The sequence below is a fragment of the Schistocerca nitens genome, chromosome 1, assembly GCF_023898315.1.
Source record: "Schistocerca nitens isolate TAMUIC-IGC-003100 chromosome 1, iqSchNite1.1, whole genome shotgun sequence".
Taxonomy (NCBI): domain Eukaryota; kingdom Metazoa; phylum Arthropoda; class Insecta; order Orthoptera; family Acrididae; genus Schistocerca; species Schistocerca nitens.
The window spans coordinates 1302306503-1302323761 of NC_064614.1; the positions used below are offsets into that span (position 1 = coordinate 1302306503).

Sequence of the window (17259 nt, forward strand, 5' to 3'; positions counted from 1 at the left end):
CTGGCGCCTCAGTTGGACCAGCGTTCGTGCTGGACGTGCAGACCGCGTGAGACGACGCTTCATCCAGTCCCAAACATGCTCAATGGGGGACAGATCCGGAGATCTTGCTGGCCAGGGTAGTTGACTTACACCTTCTAGAGCACGTTGGGTGGCACGGGATACATGCGGACGTGCATTGTCCTGTTGGAACAGCAAGTTCCCTTGCCGGTCTAGGAATGGTAGAACGATGGGTTCGATGACGGTTTGTATGTACCGTGCACTATTCAGTGTCCCCTCGACGATCACCAGTGGTGTACGGCCAGTGTAGGAGATCGCTCCCCACACCATGATGCCGGGTGTTGGCCCTGTGTGCCTCGGTCGTATGCAGTCCTGATTGTGGCGCTCACATGCACGGCGCCAAACACGCATACGACCATCATTGGCACCAAGGCAGAAGCGACTCTCATCGCTGAAGACGACACGTCTCCATTCGTCCCTCCATTCACGCCTGTCGCGACACCACTGGAGGCGGGCTGCACGATGTTGGGGCGTGAGCGGAAGACGGCCTAACGGAGTGCGGGACCGTAGCCCAGCTTCATGGAGACGGTTGCGAATGGTCCTCGCCGATACCCCAGGAGCAACAGTGTCCCTAATTTGCTGGGAAGTGGCGGTGCGGTCCCCTACGGCACTGCGTAGGATCCTACGGTCTTGGCGTGCATCCGTGCGTCGCTGCGGTCCGGTCCCAGGTCGACGGGCACGTGCACCTTCCGCCGACCACTGGCGACAGCATCGATGTACTGTGGAGACCTGACGCCCCACGTGTTGAGCAATTCGGCGGTACGTCCACCCGGCCTCCCGCATGCCCACTATACACCCTCGCTCAAAGTCCGTCAACTGCACATACGGTTCACGTCCACGCTGTCGCGGCATGCTACCAGTGTTAAAGACTGCGATGGAGCTCCGTATGCCACGGCAAACTGGCTGACACTGACGGCGGCGGTGCACAAATGCTGCGCAGCTAGCGCCATTCGACGGCCAACACCGCGGTTCCTGGTGTGTCCGCTGTGCCGTGCGTGTGATCATTGCTTGTACAGCCCTCTCGCAGTGTCCGGAGCAAGTATGGTGGGTCTGACACACCGGTGTCAATGTGTTCTTTTTTCCATTTCCAGGAATATATATATATATATATATATATATATATATATATATATATATATATATATATATATATATATATATATATACTCCTGGAAATTGAAATAAGAACACCGTGAATTCATTGTCCCAGGAAGGGGAAACTTTATTGACACATTCCTGGGGTCAGATACATCACATGATCACACTGACAGAACCACAGGCACATAGACACAGGCAACAGAGCATGCACAATGTCGGCACTAGTACAGTGTATATCCACCTTTCGCAGCAATGCAGGCTGCTATTCTCCCATGGAGACGATCGTAGAGATGCTGGATGTAGTCCTGTGGAACGGCTTGCCATGCCATTTCCACCTGGCGCCTCAGTTGGACCAGCGTTCGTGCTGGAGGTGCAGACCGCGTGAGACGACGCTTCATTCAGTCCCAAACATGCTCAATGGGGGACAGATCCGGAGATCTTGCTGGCCAGGGTAGTTGACTTACACCTTCTAGAGCACGTTGGGTGGCACGGGATACATGCGGACGTGCATTGTCCTGTTGGAACAGCAAGTTCCCTTGCCGGTCTAGGAATGGTAGAACGATGGGTTCGATGACGGTTTGTATGTACCGTGCACTATTCAGTGTCCCCTCGACGATCACCAGTGGTGTACGGCCAGTGTAGGAGATCGCTCCCCACACCATGATGCCGGGTGTTGGCCCTGTGTGCCTCGGTCGTATGCAGTCCTGATTGTGGCGCTCACCTGCACGGCGCCAAACACGCATACGACCATCATTGGCACCAAGGCAGAAGCGGCTCTCATCGCTGAAGACGACACGTCTCCATTCGTCCCTCCATTCACGCCTGTCGCAACACCACTGGAGGCGGGCTGCACGATGTTGGGGCGTGAGCGGAAGACGGCCTAACGGTGTGCGGGACCGTAGCCCAGCTTCATGGAGACGGTTGCGAATGGTCCTCGCCGATACCCCAGGAGCAACAGTGTCCCTAATTAGCTGGGAAGTGGCGGTGCGGTCCCCTACGGCACTGCGTAGGATCCTACGGTCTTGGCGTGCATCCGTGCGTCGCTGCGGTCCGGTCCCAGGTCGACGGGCACGTGCACCTTCCGCCGACCACTGGCGACAACATCGATGTACTGTGGAGACCTCACGCCCCACGTGTTGAGCAATTCGGCGGTACGTCCACCCGGCCTCCCGCATGCCCACTATACGCCCTCGCTCAAAGTCCGTCAACTGCACATACGGTTCACGTCCACGCTGTCGCGGCATGCTACCAGTGTTAAAGACTGCGATGGAGCTCCGTATACCACGGCAAACTGGCTGACACTGACGGCGGCGGTGCACCAATGCTGCGCAGCTAGCGCCATTCGACGGCCAACACCGCGGTTCCTGATGTGTCCGCTGTGCCGTGCGTGTGATCATTGCTTGTACAGCCCTCTCGCAGTGTCCGGAGCAAGTATGGTGGGTCTGACACACCGGTGTCAATGTGTTCTTTTTTCCATTTCCAGGAGTATATATATATATATATATATATATATATATATATATATATATATATATATATATATATATATATAGGGACACCATGCGGAGAAGAATCGGAGCTTCTCAAAAACTCGTCACACTCTCAAAACGAAACGTAAAAATTTTATTGGTACAATTAATGTGAACACCCTCACTAAAACAGGCAAATTAAAGCAACTCACCAACGCAATGGGAAAATTTAACCTGAAAATCACTGCACTGCAAGAGACAAGATTCACAGATGAAGGACACTTTAACACAGAGAATTACAGGATCTACAAGGGCAAACCTGCCATAAAACTAAGAGACAAACTACCACTTTTCGGAACAGGATTCGCCGTACACACTTCCGTACTCGACTCAGTTATTGACTTCACGTCTCCCAATGAAAGAGTCTCCCTGTTATCAGTAAAATCAGCTAATAAAGCATACACTCTGATCAATGTGCACGCCCCCACAAATCACCACAATAAAATCTACCCTGAAACAGTGGACAATTTCTGGGAAACACTAGAAGAAACAACAAATAAAGTACCTAAGCACCATGTAAAAATCTTAGTAGGCGATTTTAGTGCACAATTAGGGAAGGAAAAAAAATTCAGAGATACCACTGGTCCCCACACCAAACACAAACGTACCAACAAGAATGGTGAAAAACTAATCGACTTCTGCAGAAACTTTGGACTTAAAATAATGAGTACCCAGTTTCAAAAACCTGCACATAAATTAACCACATGGAGATCACCCAGTCTTAGACAGGGTGAATACCAAATAGACCATGTCGCAATTTCCAAAGAAAACATAAAAGAAATTCAAAACATCAGAACCCGCAAAGGTGTCTTTGAATCAGATCATCATCTTCTCCAAATAAAAACAAAATTCCAACCCAACAGAATGCTAAAAAGGCCACCCAAAAGTACCAAACCAGATCCGGAATATCTGCAACTGAACAAAGAAAAAATCATCATGCAAATTAATCAGGAAAAATCAAGACTGGAAGAAACTAACAGAGAAAATTCAGGAAGCCCTCAAATTAGGACAACCCCCTCACAACAGGAAACATCGCTGGTGGAATGCAACCTGTGATGAGGCAGTTGACAACCGAATAACTGCATGGAAAAAATTTAGCAGTCACAAAACTGAAGAAAACTGGGAGTACTTTCTTAAAACCCAAAAACAGACCTCAAAAATAATTAGAAAAGAAAAACGGGGATATGACAACAACAGACTCTCTGAAATCCAGCAGGATTTCATAAAAAATAATACAAGAAATTTTTATAAGACTTTCAGAGAAAACTTACAGGGATACCAAGCGCCTAGCTTGTGCTTCAAGAAACCCGATGGCTCTTTGGAAACCAACACGAAAAATAACTGCAAAATCTTAGCCCAATATTTCAGTTCCCTCCTCAACTGCGAACCACCCCAAGAAAAACTTGTCTTCTCTTCTCCAGTATTCACACACCCAGACTCACATGCCCCGGATCTTGAAGAAATTATGGAGATAGTCAAGCAGTTGAAAAATAACAAAGCACCAGGAGAAGATGGGATCATTGCTGAGTTCTGGAAACTAAACGATCCTATACTTATGCAGAAATTACACCGTATAATATCAGACATATGGATAACAGAGCAGATACCAGAGGACTGGAAATGCGCTCTAATTCACCCGCTACAGAAAAAGGGCGACAAGACAGACATGAACCATTAACAGAGGAATTTCCCTGCTCCCAGTCGCTTACAAAATCCTTTCCAAAGCGCTTTTAAACAGGATAGAATCCCAAGCAGATACACTAATTGGTGAATACCAGGCCGGATTCAGAAAAGGACGGTCATGTGCGGAACAGATCTGGTGCTTAAAGACAATATTACAAATGAGGAAATGCAGAAACACAGTAGTTACATTCATCGACTTCAGGAAAGCATATGATTCAGTGGACCGTGGAACCCTGTTTAAAATCATGGAAGAATTTGGGATCGACCGAAAGACACGAAAAATCACAGAACAGACACTTACAGGAACAACGGCCAAAGTGAAATTCATGGGAGAAGTATCAGAACCCTTCGAAATCAAATCTGGAGTCCGACAGGGGGACGGACTATCCCCAATCCTTTTCAATATTGTTCTAGAAAAGATAATCAGGGAATGGGAACCTCACGTAAAGGGTATCCAAATCGGTATCAAGAAAGAGAACCGAATTAAAGTCAAGTGCCTTGCTTTCGCTGACGATATTGCAATTATCACCAATAACAGAACAGAAGCGATTCACGCAGTGGAAAAACTACATGAAATTTCACAAAAAACCGGACTACAGATATGAAAAATCCCAATATATGGAAAGGCAGCCAGAAAATAAATCCCCTTTAATAACAAAATATGGTAAAATTGCACAAGTCTGCCATTTTAAATACCTCGGTGAAACTATACAGTCCTCAGGATTAAACCGAATTGCCAATGAAGAAAGAATCACCAAGCTCCAGAAAGCCTACAAGCTAACATGGACGCATTACAACAAGAAGTGCATTTCGACAGACGCAAAATTAAGGCACTATACAACAGTGATTCTTCCAGAAGCAATCTATGCAGCTGAAACAATGGTGATTGATGGTGATTCTAAAATTAAGGAAATAGAAAAGCAGGAAAGAAAAATTCTCAGGAAGATTTACGGTCCAATCAACAAAAATGGCATTTGGATGAAGAGACCACAAAACGAGCTCTATAGAAAGATCAACATAGTAACAGATGAAATCAGAAAGCGCCGAGCCAAATTTTATACACACATCTACAGGATGGAAGACTCCAGAACAGCAAAGAAATTATTCAATATTATAACAAGGAATAAATGTGGCACGGAATGGCTGAAAGAAGTCCAGAGGGATCTACAGCAGATCAACATAAAAAATCTCGAAGATCGCACCGAGTGCCGGCATAAAATCACAAGTGTGAAGTTTGGGGAAAGAACATCGCGTCAGCCTGGTAAAAAATGGACAGAGGAACGGAAGAAGGAGCATTCTGAGAGGATGAGGAGGTTTTGGGAAGCAAAGAAGAAAAACATCCGAAGATGAAATTATGAATTCAAGTTCAATCGTTCTCCTAAAGGGGAACAATCGTTATAATAATAATATATATATACACACACACACAGGGTGAAGCGAAATTCGCGCAGTCGGGCTTTGCAGTGTGACTCCTCACATGCCAGCGATAAAAAAATGTCTCTCGCCAAATTTCGTCCAGCAAGTACATCCGTCAGGAAAAGGAAGTTAAAAAGTGGCAATCTGGCAAAACTGTAACCACATGTAGGATAACTACCTCTGTCAGCATTTATTATTTTGGCTGTACAGTTGGTGCAGTGGGTAGAGTTTTGGGTTAGTGTGTAGGAGGTTGGTTCGATCCTGGGTTGAGGCGTGGTTTTTATTTGGTAAATACAGTCCAGGTGCTACATTATCTGGCATCTTAATCATCAACAGCGATTGCAGTGGGTCCTCTAAAAAACATTTCCGCTTACATACTGTAGTCGTAGAAATGGAAGATTTGTCAGCTTTGAAAGAAGCCCTTTCCAAATCGTGGACATGAATTTATTCACACCACTTCATCTACTAGATGCGAAACCTGTTTTCTTTGTACCCTCCTCCAATGGTTCCATAGATTAGTACCAACTACTATTCTTGTCTCGTTCAGGTCCATTACATTTCGTTAGGACTTTACGTTACCAGTAGGACTAGCAATATGCTTTGCGAATAATGTCCGAACTTGGTTAGTATTTGTATGTGTTACCACCAATGTCCCACTAATTATACCTTTCAACATTGAGTCTGGTAACCGCATGATGTTTAGTACATATCTCCATGCATTATTATTATTATTATTATTATTATTTTCTATCTATTGGATTGTGGATATATCATGTCTGTTACTGTTAGGGAAACAGTGTAATTCGAAACTGAATGTTTCGCAGCTAGCGTTGTCAGTATTAATAATGCAGAACAATAACTGTCAGAGGGGAAATGCACGTTAGGTGGAACAGTGGCAGGACTGATGGTGTGTTTATACTGTAAGCGCTGTCCGCCAGACAGGGACTAGTTGTGAGCAGAGTACTGCGCCTGTCACAGACTCTAATGTACATGCGCACGTCTATGGAATTTTCTCATTGTAAACCTCTCAACCAGTGTCGCAGACGTATGGCACACACAAATGATGCACATGTGGATACGCTTCTAGTCTTTGGTGCATCTGATAACAGGGCTGATGTTGCCACTCGTGAATATGCTGCTAAATATCCTCGTTCACGCCATCCAGACAAAAATGTGTTTCATCGTCTAGAACTGCGCCTCTCCTTCTACCATTGCGCGACAGAGGTCATCCTACGGACTTACCGTACTCCAGCTACTAAGGAAGCTATTCTGGAGGTCATACACCAAGAACCTCAGCGAAGTACACATAGCAGAGCAAGGCAGTTACGTGTCCCACAACGAATGGTCGTTAACATGCTGCATGAGCATGGGGTGCACCGCTATCATTATGCTTTCGTGCAATACCTACATCCTGCAGATCGCCATCAGAGGATGCAGTTCTGTGAATAGTTCCAAAAACAACAGGAAACCAACGATGACTTCGTGAGCATTGTTACACGTCCAGATGATGCAGCATTCACTCATGAGGGTGTCTTCAATATGCACAATGCCCACCATATCTGTGAGGTTAACCTGCATGTCAGCCACGACTGTGGATAGCAAGTTCAGGTATCAACGACTCGTGTCAACGACTGGGCTGGAATATTGGGTGACAGGTGTTTGTGCCCCTACATGTTGCCTGACAGGTTGACTGCATGCAGTCCTCTCAAACTATCTGCCTGATGCGCTGGAAGATGTTTCGCTAGATGTTCGGCATGGTTCTGACATGATGGTGCACCTCCACACTCTGGAATTGACGTGCGACAGTATTGGGACAGAACATTTCCAGGGCAATGGTTCAGATTTCTTCTTGTAGGGACACCTGAAGGAACATGTGTACTCAACTCCACCGAAAAAGGTGGAAGAATTGGTAGCGTGTGTTCATGCTGCTCTTGTTACTGTGGATGCAGCTTTCCTGCGAGGGGTTCAGTGTAGTATAATTCAGCGGGTTATACAATGTTTGGATGTACAGGAGGTTGCTTTGAGCATCTGTTGTTATGAGGACAACATATTATGTTGTGAAGGTCACGCAGTCATTAATATGGACATTATTATTGTCACTGGTTGCTAACATGTGACATCCTAGTGCTCATATTATGTGTAGTATAAATGACACGTAGATGTTGTGTTATTGTACTGTTTTATCATCTTTAGCATCTCGAAACTGATATTGTTTTTCTAGTTATTCTGTCCTATGACAGGTCATCTGTTTCAACTGTCTGTTTCTTATTTGTCTAACCACATATTTTTTGCGTTCAGTGTTACTAAATGTTGTAAATTTAGGATACATGTGACCTAAGAAACGGTGTATATTACAGTATGAAATGTCAGAATGAAATCAGCAAATTAAAAAAAAAAAAAAAAATGCACCCCACCTCAAGATCGAACCATCGACCTCCTGCATGCTAGCCCTAAACTCTATCCACAACACCAACTGTACAGCAATAATAATAATATCTTCTAGCAGAGGTAGTTACCATAGATGTGTTTACAGTGTTGCGAGATTGCCACTCTTTAACGTCCTTTTTCTGCCGGATCTACTCGCCGGACGAAATTTTGAGAGAGACGTTTTTTTATTGCTCGTATATGAGGAGTGCCTGAATTTCGGTCCACCCTGTATATGTGTGTGCTTGTGTGTGTCTTTATTTTAAATTAATTAGAATCACAAAGCCTATAAGGACATGTTCATGCTTCTATAATTCTTATGCCCCTTCGTCCTCTCCTATGCCCCCTCCCCTCCCCCCCACCACCACCCCAGAAAGGTAAATAATTCTGTATCTGCCCATGCTTCTGTATACTGGATAACATAAAATTTAAATGTATGTCGAGCGATCTTTTTTCATAACAACGCACTGCTAACATTCTTGAAGAACAAAGATTTTCTCTGGTGCAGTGAAGCAGAATAATAGTAATAGTAATAATAAGAGGTACAGTGTTCTTCAGCAACAAGACACTTTCGATTCCTAGGGTAGTGATAAAACTTGTTAAATTTACTTCTTACGCAATGATTAATAAAACCAATGAAATGGATTAACTTGAAAAGAATGAAACATCGATTACGCTGGCATCTGATCACGTACTTTTTCCAGGTTTTAAATTGAAGCCTCGAATGTTATAAAGACGATGTGGGACAAACAATATGATTGCAAATATTTTTACTCATTTAACATTGTGAGATAAATAACGGAATTCTTACTGCGTTACAGATAAAGTGAAACTGATTAAAGTAGCAGACTGCTAATTTGTTTATGTAATAAACTAGAGGCAATATTTTATTTTGAATTCATCTACTGGAATATCTTAATGACTACACACACACACACACACACACACACACACATATATATATATATATATATATATATATATATATATATATATATATATATATATATATATATATAATTCCGCAAACCAAATAATTGTACTAAGGGATGATATTTTATCATACATGTGGTTCTACCTAATCTTTTGTTGTCGTAGTCCGCTTCGATTTATTGGGACGAGCAGGCGATTCTGTTGGTAGGTTGGTAAACATCGAAGGCGAAATCTTATGTTGGCTGCATTGCTTGATTCGAAACTTGTGGCGGATTGTGTTGAATGTGGTGCAGAGAGTTGTTTACATTGTGTTAGCTGATGTGTTAATACAAGTATCTGCACCTCGATTTGGAGCTTTCCTCAGAGAATCCTGTGTAAACATCTCTATAATGAAGACGGTATCAGCAAGTACTTCGACCACAAAAAATGCTGACCAACAGGTACTAGCCGTTATCAATACTCACATGGTGCAATCAACTGTTAGCCAGTTACTCTACTTACATGGTGTTCTTACTTAGGAAAATCTGAAAAATGCGAGGAAATCATTACACGTACTTCAGCCTGCAGCCAGGGATAAGGAAAACCTTGTTGGCCCTGGAAGAGAGATGCCTTCTTCAGGAAAAGACAACTCGAAAATTAAGTAAATATTATACACTTTTTATGTTCAGTGTATTATTGCCATGTGTCTAGAGTTGTTACGTTACTCAATGAGTTATGTAACAGAATAATTGTCAGACGTATCCAAAATTCACAATTTAACTACCATATTTTAACATAATCTTTCAAGTTAGATTTGAATGCTTGGATGATATCTTTAAATTAACCCCCTCCCGTTATGAAACCGACAATGATAAGAACATCTTCACAACTATTACTTTGTTTTTTGGTATTAGTAAATCAGTCTTAACTGACAAAGGATTTTGTGAAATGTAGTTAAATACTGTCTGCAGATGACTGAAGTAATTGCGAAGCCGGATGGTTATTTATGAGACAGAATTTGTATATCCTGACATGTTTCCCCCTTTGGTACCTAGTGCTTAGCTTCGAAACAATATTAACGAACTTTCATGTTACATTATAGTAACTATATGAGAGATCTTGTAGAGGTGGCATATATCTTTTCTGTCTTCAGTGTTTATTCTTTTAATGCAATCGTGTCTTAGTTTGTCACAAGTTGCTATAAATTCGTGTTACATACTGTGATAATTAAGGAGAAGAGTTTAAGTGAACATCAGTGCTGCCCTGGAACTTTAGCCTACCATAGGGCCTACTGTTGTTCTGTCAGACATTAAAGATGCATTGACTAACTCAACCATTGTCAAGAGCAGTTTGTTCATAACGATTTGCAGTAATGAGCAGCAATAGCACTCTCACTACCTGCTAATTCAGTAATGGAAACAAAAAACAAAGTGTTGTGCTGTAATTTCATGGTTTGTAAGTCCATAAAGGTAATGTGATGTGCTATAGGCTGCTTCTGTTAGTGAGAAAACTTAAATGTGGGTCTATGACAGCTTATAAATTAGATTACTAATTGTTCTGTTAAGAATAGGGGCAGATTTACATAAGGGTCTGTGGCCCTTTCAGAACCACAAGAAAACATTCCTCAGGAAGTAAGTCTTCTAATGAGGCATGGCTTCAGAATTTTGTAATTCAGGGAACCTCATTGATCTTTCTTCTTAACTTATAATAGTAGCAATGTCCTGAATTTGGAGTAGTGTAGAGAAATAACTCTTAGAAACCGAATGAGGAAACTGTCAACTAGAAACAGTAGCTACTGCGTAGGAAGACAATGAGTCGATGCTGCAATTTCTGGTGTCAGGTATACTGTGTGCAATTAATGCTTCATTGCTATAAAATTTAAAGGTTTTAGTAGAATGGCATCTTTTCAAATGTTACAACAAATCACACTTTACCTGAATAAGTGATTGCCAGTTGAACATGAGAGAGGGCAATGTGTGTTGAAAATGTTGTTTCATACAGCTTTCTATAAGGAACACATAGTTGGTTTTTCATATTACGTTCAAATAAAACATCGGAAGAAACTTAATATGTTGGGAGGTCACATTAAGTATTATAGTTTAATTTATTAAGAGTTAGATATGGTACAACCCAAAAACATACCATTAAAACTTTTTCGACCATTAACAGATTCGTATTTAGTCTAGGTTCCCTATTATGGCCATGCTACTAGCCATAAGTAGACATGTGTGTGTCCTGTTTTGGCCTCGGTTAAAAATATAGGCCTATACAAAACATCTATAATACAGATTTGGTATGCTGTTATTGAGGGACTGAAGGATGCTATTGCAAGTAGGTTGCTATTGCAAGTAAGAGTTTAAGCATCTAGTACAATCATGCCAAAATATTATATATTATTCTATAATAAAGGAAATAAATTTAAATTAGATTGAACATGAGTGTGATACTGTGTAGTTCAGAATTATCAACTCTTTAATATTTCTTTCAGTATTTTGTGATTATTGTGTATGTTTCGAGTAAATGATTTAGTGTGTTGCACAGTAATGAGTTGTTACCCAGAGATAGCTAATTACCTCATAATACTTCAAGCTGTAACTTTGCAAGATTGTTTCCATAAAAGCAATGTATGATTCAGAAGACTTAAAATCTTCAGTAATTTGTAGTACTCTGCTTCTACTCAGTAACAATATATGGGGATCGAAAGTAGCATGTAGGCCTACCTGCTTAATTTCTTAATCTTTGTGGTTGATGTAAAAGAATACAAGAAGTTTTATATTAGGTTTAGACTACAGGGTGATCACGTAGTGATACCAACTTTCGGGAATTATGGAGAAGGGTAAATATTTCAATTTGAGATAAGGGACCCTGGTCCAGCAGTGACAGAATCAAAAGGTATAAGCGAAAATCTACTCAAGTCCTGCCTTAGCCTCACACTGTTCGAGCTAAGGGCCCCAGCTTCTGAATCCTCATCATGACATACAGAATTACCACTCATTACTTCCCAATGCGCTCAGATAATTTCCGCTGTTGGACTGTCAACAGTGCACAAAATGTCAGAGAGACTGAAAGTCCTAAGTCTACACTACAGTAATAACGAATCCCATTTACTTGCACAAGTTTTACAAGTTTCTACATTTACAGCAATTGTTCAAAATGGCATCTCCAGGATCAGTGGAGGCATCGCATTGTCAAACAAAGTTCTGTAGTACACATTGTAATATCCCCAGTGTTGTGACATTTTAGGCTTTCCCAGCATAATAAGTCTCGAAAGACTCTTTGGGTTTGCTGCTGGATATATCGTTGCTGCCAGTGTTCTACTAAGGGAGGTGCCACCTGCCCAGTCTTGGAGGGCAGCAACTGTGACGCCGTGTACGGTATGGTGGCCTATATAGGACGTCGATTGGGAGCTTGGTGTCAGTTCTAAGTGGGACTCATCAACAGAAGCAGCATTCTCCTGAAGAGGGCAACCAATTGGATCGCTGAAATATTGAATCGAGTTGATTTTAGGATCCAACAGCAAACCCGAAGAGGCTTTAAAGATCCACAGTGTCTTTTTGAACAGAGTTGTAGGCAGTGAGAATTCTTGCCAGGAGACCCTCTTCAGTTTTGACAGGTGTCTTGTACCCAAGATTTTTCGGGATTACAGAAGTGTCAGATTCCACCCGTCCACCCGACTCATGACGTCGTCAGTATGACGGAAATGGCTGTTCTAAGTGTCTCCAATGTGGTGCCTATGATTTCACTATATGCACACGGCAACAAACACGAAAATATGTATAAATAAGACAATAACATTTCCCTCCGAAAATACATTGAAACTAACGGGTCAACCGAGAGAAATTGGGGGTTTTAGGGAGGGGACAAGCTAAATATAACATAAAAAAACCACCAAAATCCCAAAACACACAAAATGGCGAACAAAAAAATAAATCTACAGGAAACGGACACTTCCCTTGACCACAGCTAACGATACCAAAACACCAACAGCATAAATTACAGAAATAGGAATCAGGCATTCCCTCTGACCACAGCTGATACCAGTACAGCAATACCTACCTATAAAACTACGAAAATTGGAATTGGTCATGTCCCTTGAACTATATAGGTCAACCATAATTATTGATACGAAAAACCAATACCTACAACTACGAAAAACAAAACCACAACACCTCAAAAATTCAAAAGTCAAACATCTCTACGTAAATTAAAACACATTCAATACACAAAACATTACAACTCGAGAAAAATTGACCCAAAAAAACAATTACCACCAACAAATATCAGCGGTGCAAAGTAGGCCGACCATCCCAAACACAGACACGCACCCGGAGGGCGCCATCAAACACAAAATGACATCTTCAAACCCAACCAATTCATAAACTCTGCGCCATAATGACATCACACATCACAACCAGCAGACAGATGGAATCGGACACTTCCGTTAACCTGATTTTTCAGATGGCCCCACCAAGAAGAAATCAAGTGGGTTGAGATCAGGTGAATGTGCTGGCAGCTCTGCCTACCCATTTTTCAGGGAATGTCTAATCTGGGTGTTCAGAACTCTTAGTCCAAAGTCTGTCTGTCTCATGTAATACCATTGGGAGAAAGTCTCTGCAAATATTCACACTCGTGAAAGCTGGTGGATATGCCCTATCTACTATTTTGGCCATGTTGTACACAGAAATAGACTGGCCTGAATATACTGTATTAATAATCTTTCATCAGGGGCACTGTTATAGTAACTTCTCAATGAACTGTAATAGTCTGGTCCATAAGCTGCAATTTGTTCTGGTATGTCTGCTGTACACGCCCATCCCCTAATGCAAAGGGTCCAGGGACACTGTCACTTGCTCACTCTTGATGGAGCCACTGTGATGTTTGTGGTCCCTGGTCAGATCAGTCTGACTGAAACGTGGCCGCTGGTGCTGCTGCCGAGGCTGCAGTCACCCTACCTCGGCGCACTAGTTCTCATATTCCCGCCTATGATCTCTGTGTTGCTGTCAGCAGGTAGTATCACCTTGGCAACACCACTAGTCTTCCCTTCATGGGAACAAACTCTGGGGAATTATACCTCTCCCAGTGGCTTGGCTGCCTCCTTCTTGGCTCTCTCGCCATGAGGAGATGATTTTTTGTTCTCGACCTTTGACGGTTCACCATTTCCTGATGGAATTCGCTTTTTTAACCACTTATCTTCTAATTTATGTTTTCCGTCTGGGTTCTCGGCTGTTTTAGCGAACAATACATAGGCTGTCGACTGCATATTATTTTTGATGCGTCATAGCAATATGGTGAAGGACATTTAATATTTAGTTCAGGACATCTGTTGTCTTGTGGCATACTTTATGGATCTTTCTCCAAGTCCCTGTTCTTAGTTGTCTTTCCTTCCATCGATTGTAGTCGCTTTCAACTCCTTTTTTGTATTAGTGTTCTACGGTTCTGATATGGGTGCATGTGACCTTAGTTGTTTTCCCACCCTAAAGCAAACTGAACAAACAATTTGTGTCAGGTTGGTGGAGGGAAAGTGAGAAGGACAATGCCATTGCTGTTGACTAAATTGAGGGCACAACAGAAATGTGGCTGTTGTTACTATTTAAAAGCATTAACACAATATTTTCCTTGGAGCATCTAACATACTTAATGAAATGCTACAGAAAAGTTCAAAGTTTGTTTCTGTCATCAGATTGGATGGATGTGCAGATCCTGCAGAACCCACCTCTCAGAAAATAACTTTTGATACTGATCCTTGAAAAAATGAAGAGAGATGGGATGGAATTGCCTACTGAATTTATTGTGCAGCTCAAGGTGACTAAAACACCTCATTCAGCAGGCGTACTTTCATTGACTTATTTTTCTCTCTTCTTTGCCACAATCTTCCCCGGCTTTTGTACAGTGGGGACACCACTCTCATCAGTGTTCCAGACCGACTCGTGGGCTTGTTGCCTGAGGCTCTCTGAGACAACGGTGGCTGTTTGTCCATAAAACCATGAAAAACCAGTCAATACCAGATTGACAGTTTGTTCCACCTGTGGGGTGTATTTTTGTGTTGGCCACAGCAAAATTGTATGCTTATTTAAACATATCTTTCCTAGAGAGGTCATATTTTAATTTGGTTGATTTTGTAAATTTTGTAAAGTAGTCCTTAAATATTTTTTCCTGATCTTTGGTAAAAAAATCTCTAACTTGGAAGTTTGGGTGAAGAATACTTGCAGTATTTGGTTTAGGCTTACATTTTGCAACATATCGTGTTACTGGCACTCTATGTGAAACTTCTTGGCTGAAGCTCTAACTGTAGAAAGTCCTCCTTTGCAGGCGGCTTCCATGGTAAAGCTCACAATTAAAAAAAAAAAACTGCAATACATATAAACAAAACTATTCAAATTCAGAATTTATTCGCAATAAATAATTTGTTTTCATAAATCTACATCTACGTAAATACTTTGCAAGCCACCCTAAGGTGTGTGTCGGAGGTTATCCTGTACCGCTACTTGTCATTTCCTCTCCTGTTCCACTCACAAATAAAACGAGGGATGTTTAGGTTACCGAGACAAAGGTACTATTATGGCTTAATTTTGCAAGTGTAAATATGGCCCCTAATGAATTATGCTATTAAGTAAATTGGAATTGGCTAAAGGCTTTTACAGGCGTGTTTTTGTAATAAGTTGTATAAAATGGTTCATGTGAAATAATGTCTGCTCTACAGAGTGTACCTGTGAATGTAATTTTAGCATAGGGGGTGGCTTTGTCGTGGCCTGAAAAGGACTTTCTACATTTAGGGCTTCAGCCAAGAAGTTCGACATAGAATGATGTTAACAAAATATGTTATAATATATAAGCTGATTGCAAATTATGCAAGTATTCTTTATCCAAACTTCCAAATGAGACAGTTTCCTGTAAAAAACTAAAAAAATTATAAATTCACACTTGAAACCTTTCAAATGATAGCTACCACACAGACCAAGTGATGCTAATAGTTGAGCCATTGAACTTCCCCAACCTGAGTGTCAGAAGTATCCCTATCTTCATCGTTTTCGTTCAAGTGGCTATTTCTAGGTTATGCACGCAGCCATTCAAGTGGCTATAGAACAAAAATAATGCTCAAAGTGCGTTGATTGCTTTCACTAAGTTTATTTGGTTAAACATAAAAGTTGAAAACCACTTACCAAATTTACTGCAGAAACATAAAAAAACAACAAACAAGACATCACAACACCTCTCTTGCTCCAAGGCAGCTGGTGGTTTTTTCCCTTATAAAATATTAATGAACAATAAACAGCGATACATTGACCTACAGATAAGAAAGCACGAATGGGTCAAGTTTCCCACGTGGTGAAGTATCCCCACTCTCCCCTGTGGAACAGTATTTCTAGGGCCCAATTGAGAATATTTTTCCACACTATTGACTTATCAGTACGTTCCCCTCCCTTCCTCTTGCCCTTTCCTCACGTACATACACTAGTGTCTGTTTTTGTTAGTAATTGTGATATGCACTGTATACAAATCTTGCAGTTGGGCCAGCCTTGCACTCCTCTCAGCTTGATGCTCCAAGAGGCTGCTACTAATTATGACACATCATATATAGAAATCTTGTCACAGTGCCTCTGGTGCACTTCTCAGCCTTCTTGCCTAAGAGGCAGCTTGTGTTGCTTGGGCCTTAAAACGGCCCTGAGTATTTCAACTGATGACACTAGCTAAACAGCACTTGGTGAAGAAAAGTAGACCAATAAGGTTTTTGGTATCAAAACATATGGAAAGGATCCAACTTTGGAGAAGAGTGCTGTAATCCCACAATTTCATTCTGGTTCTTGTTACTTGAGAGCCGGCCGGTGTGGCTGAGTGGTTCTAGATGCTTCAGTCTGGAACTGTGCGACCGCTACGGTCGCAGGTTCGAATCCTGCCTCGGGCATGGCTGTGTGTGATATCCTTAGGTTATATCTAAAAACAAAGATGATGTAACTTACCAAACGAAAGTGTTGGTATGATGATAGAGACACACACACACACACACACATACACACACACACATACACACAAAATTCAAGCTTTCACAGCCCGTGGTTGCTTCATCAGGAAAGATGGAAGGAGAGGGAAAGAGGAAAGGATGTGGGTTTTAAGGGTGAGGGAGCGGAAAGACTTACCTTAG

At 42.0% G+C, this 17259-nt stretch overlaps 1 protein-coding gene across 1 annotated transcript in view; it reads left to right on the top strand.

The window, feature by feature from the left end:
- Positions 1 to 9395: 9395 nt before the first annotated feature.
- Positions 9396 to 17259, top strand: part of LOC126202481 (geminin) — a 47308-nt gene continuing 39444 nt past the window's right edge. The window contains exons 1-2 of the mRNA XM_049936870.1: positions 9396 to 9580; positions 9659 to 9780. Coding sequence (XP_049792827.1) covers positions 9530 to 9580; positions 9659 to 9780 — 173 coding nt within the window. The 5' untranslated portion in view covers positions 9396 to 9529. The remainder of the gene's footprint in view (positions 9581 to 9658; positions 9781 to 17259) is intronic.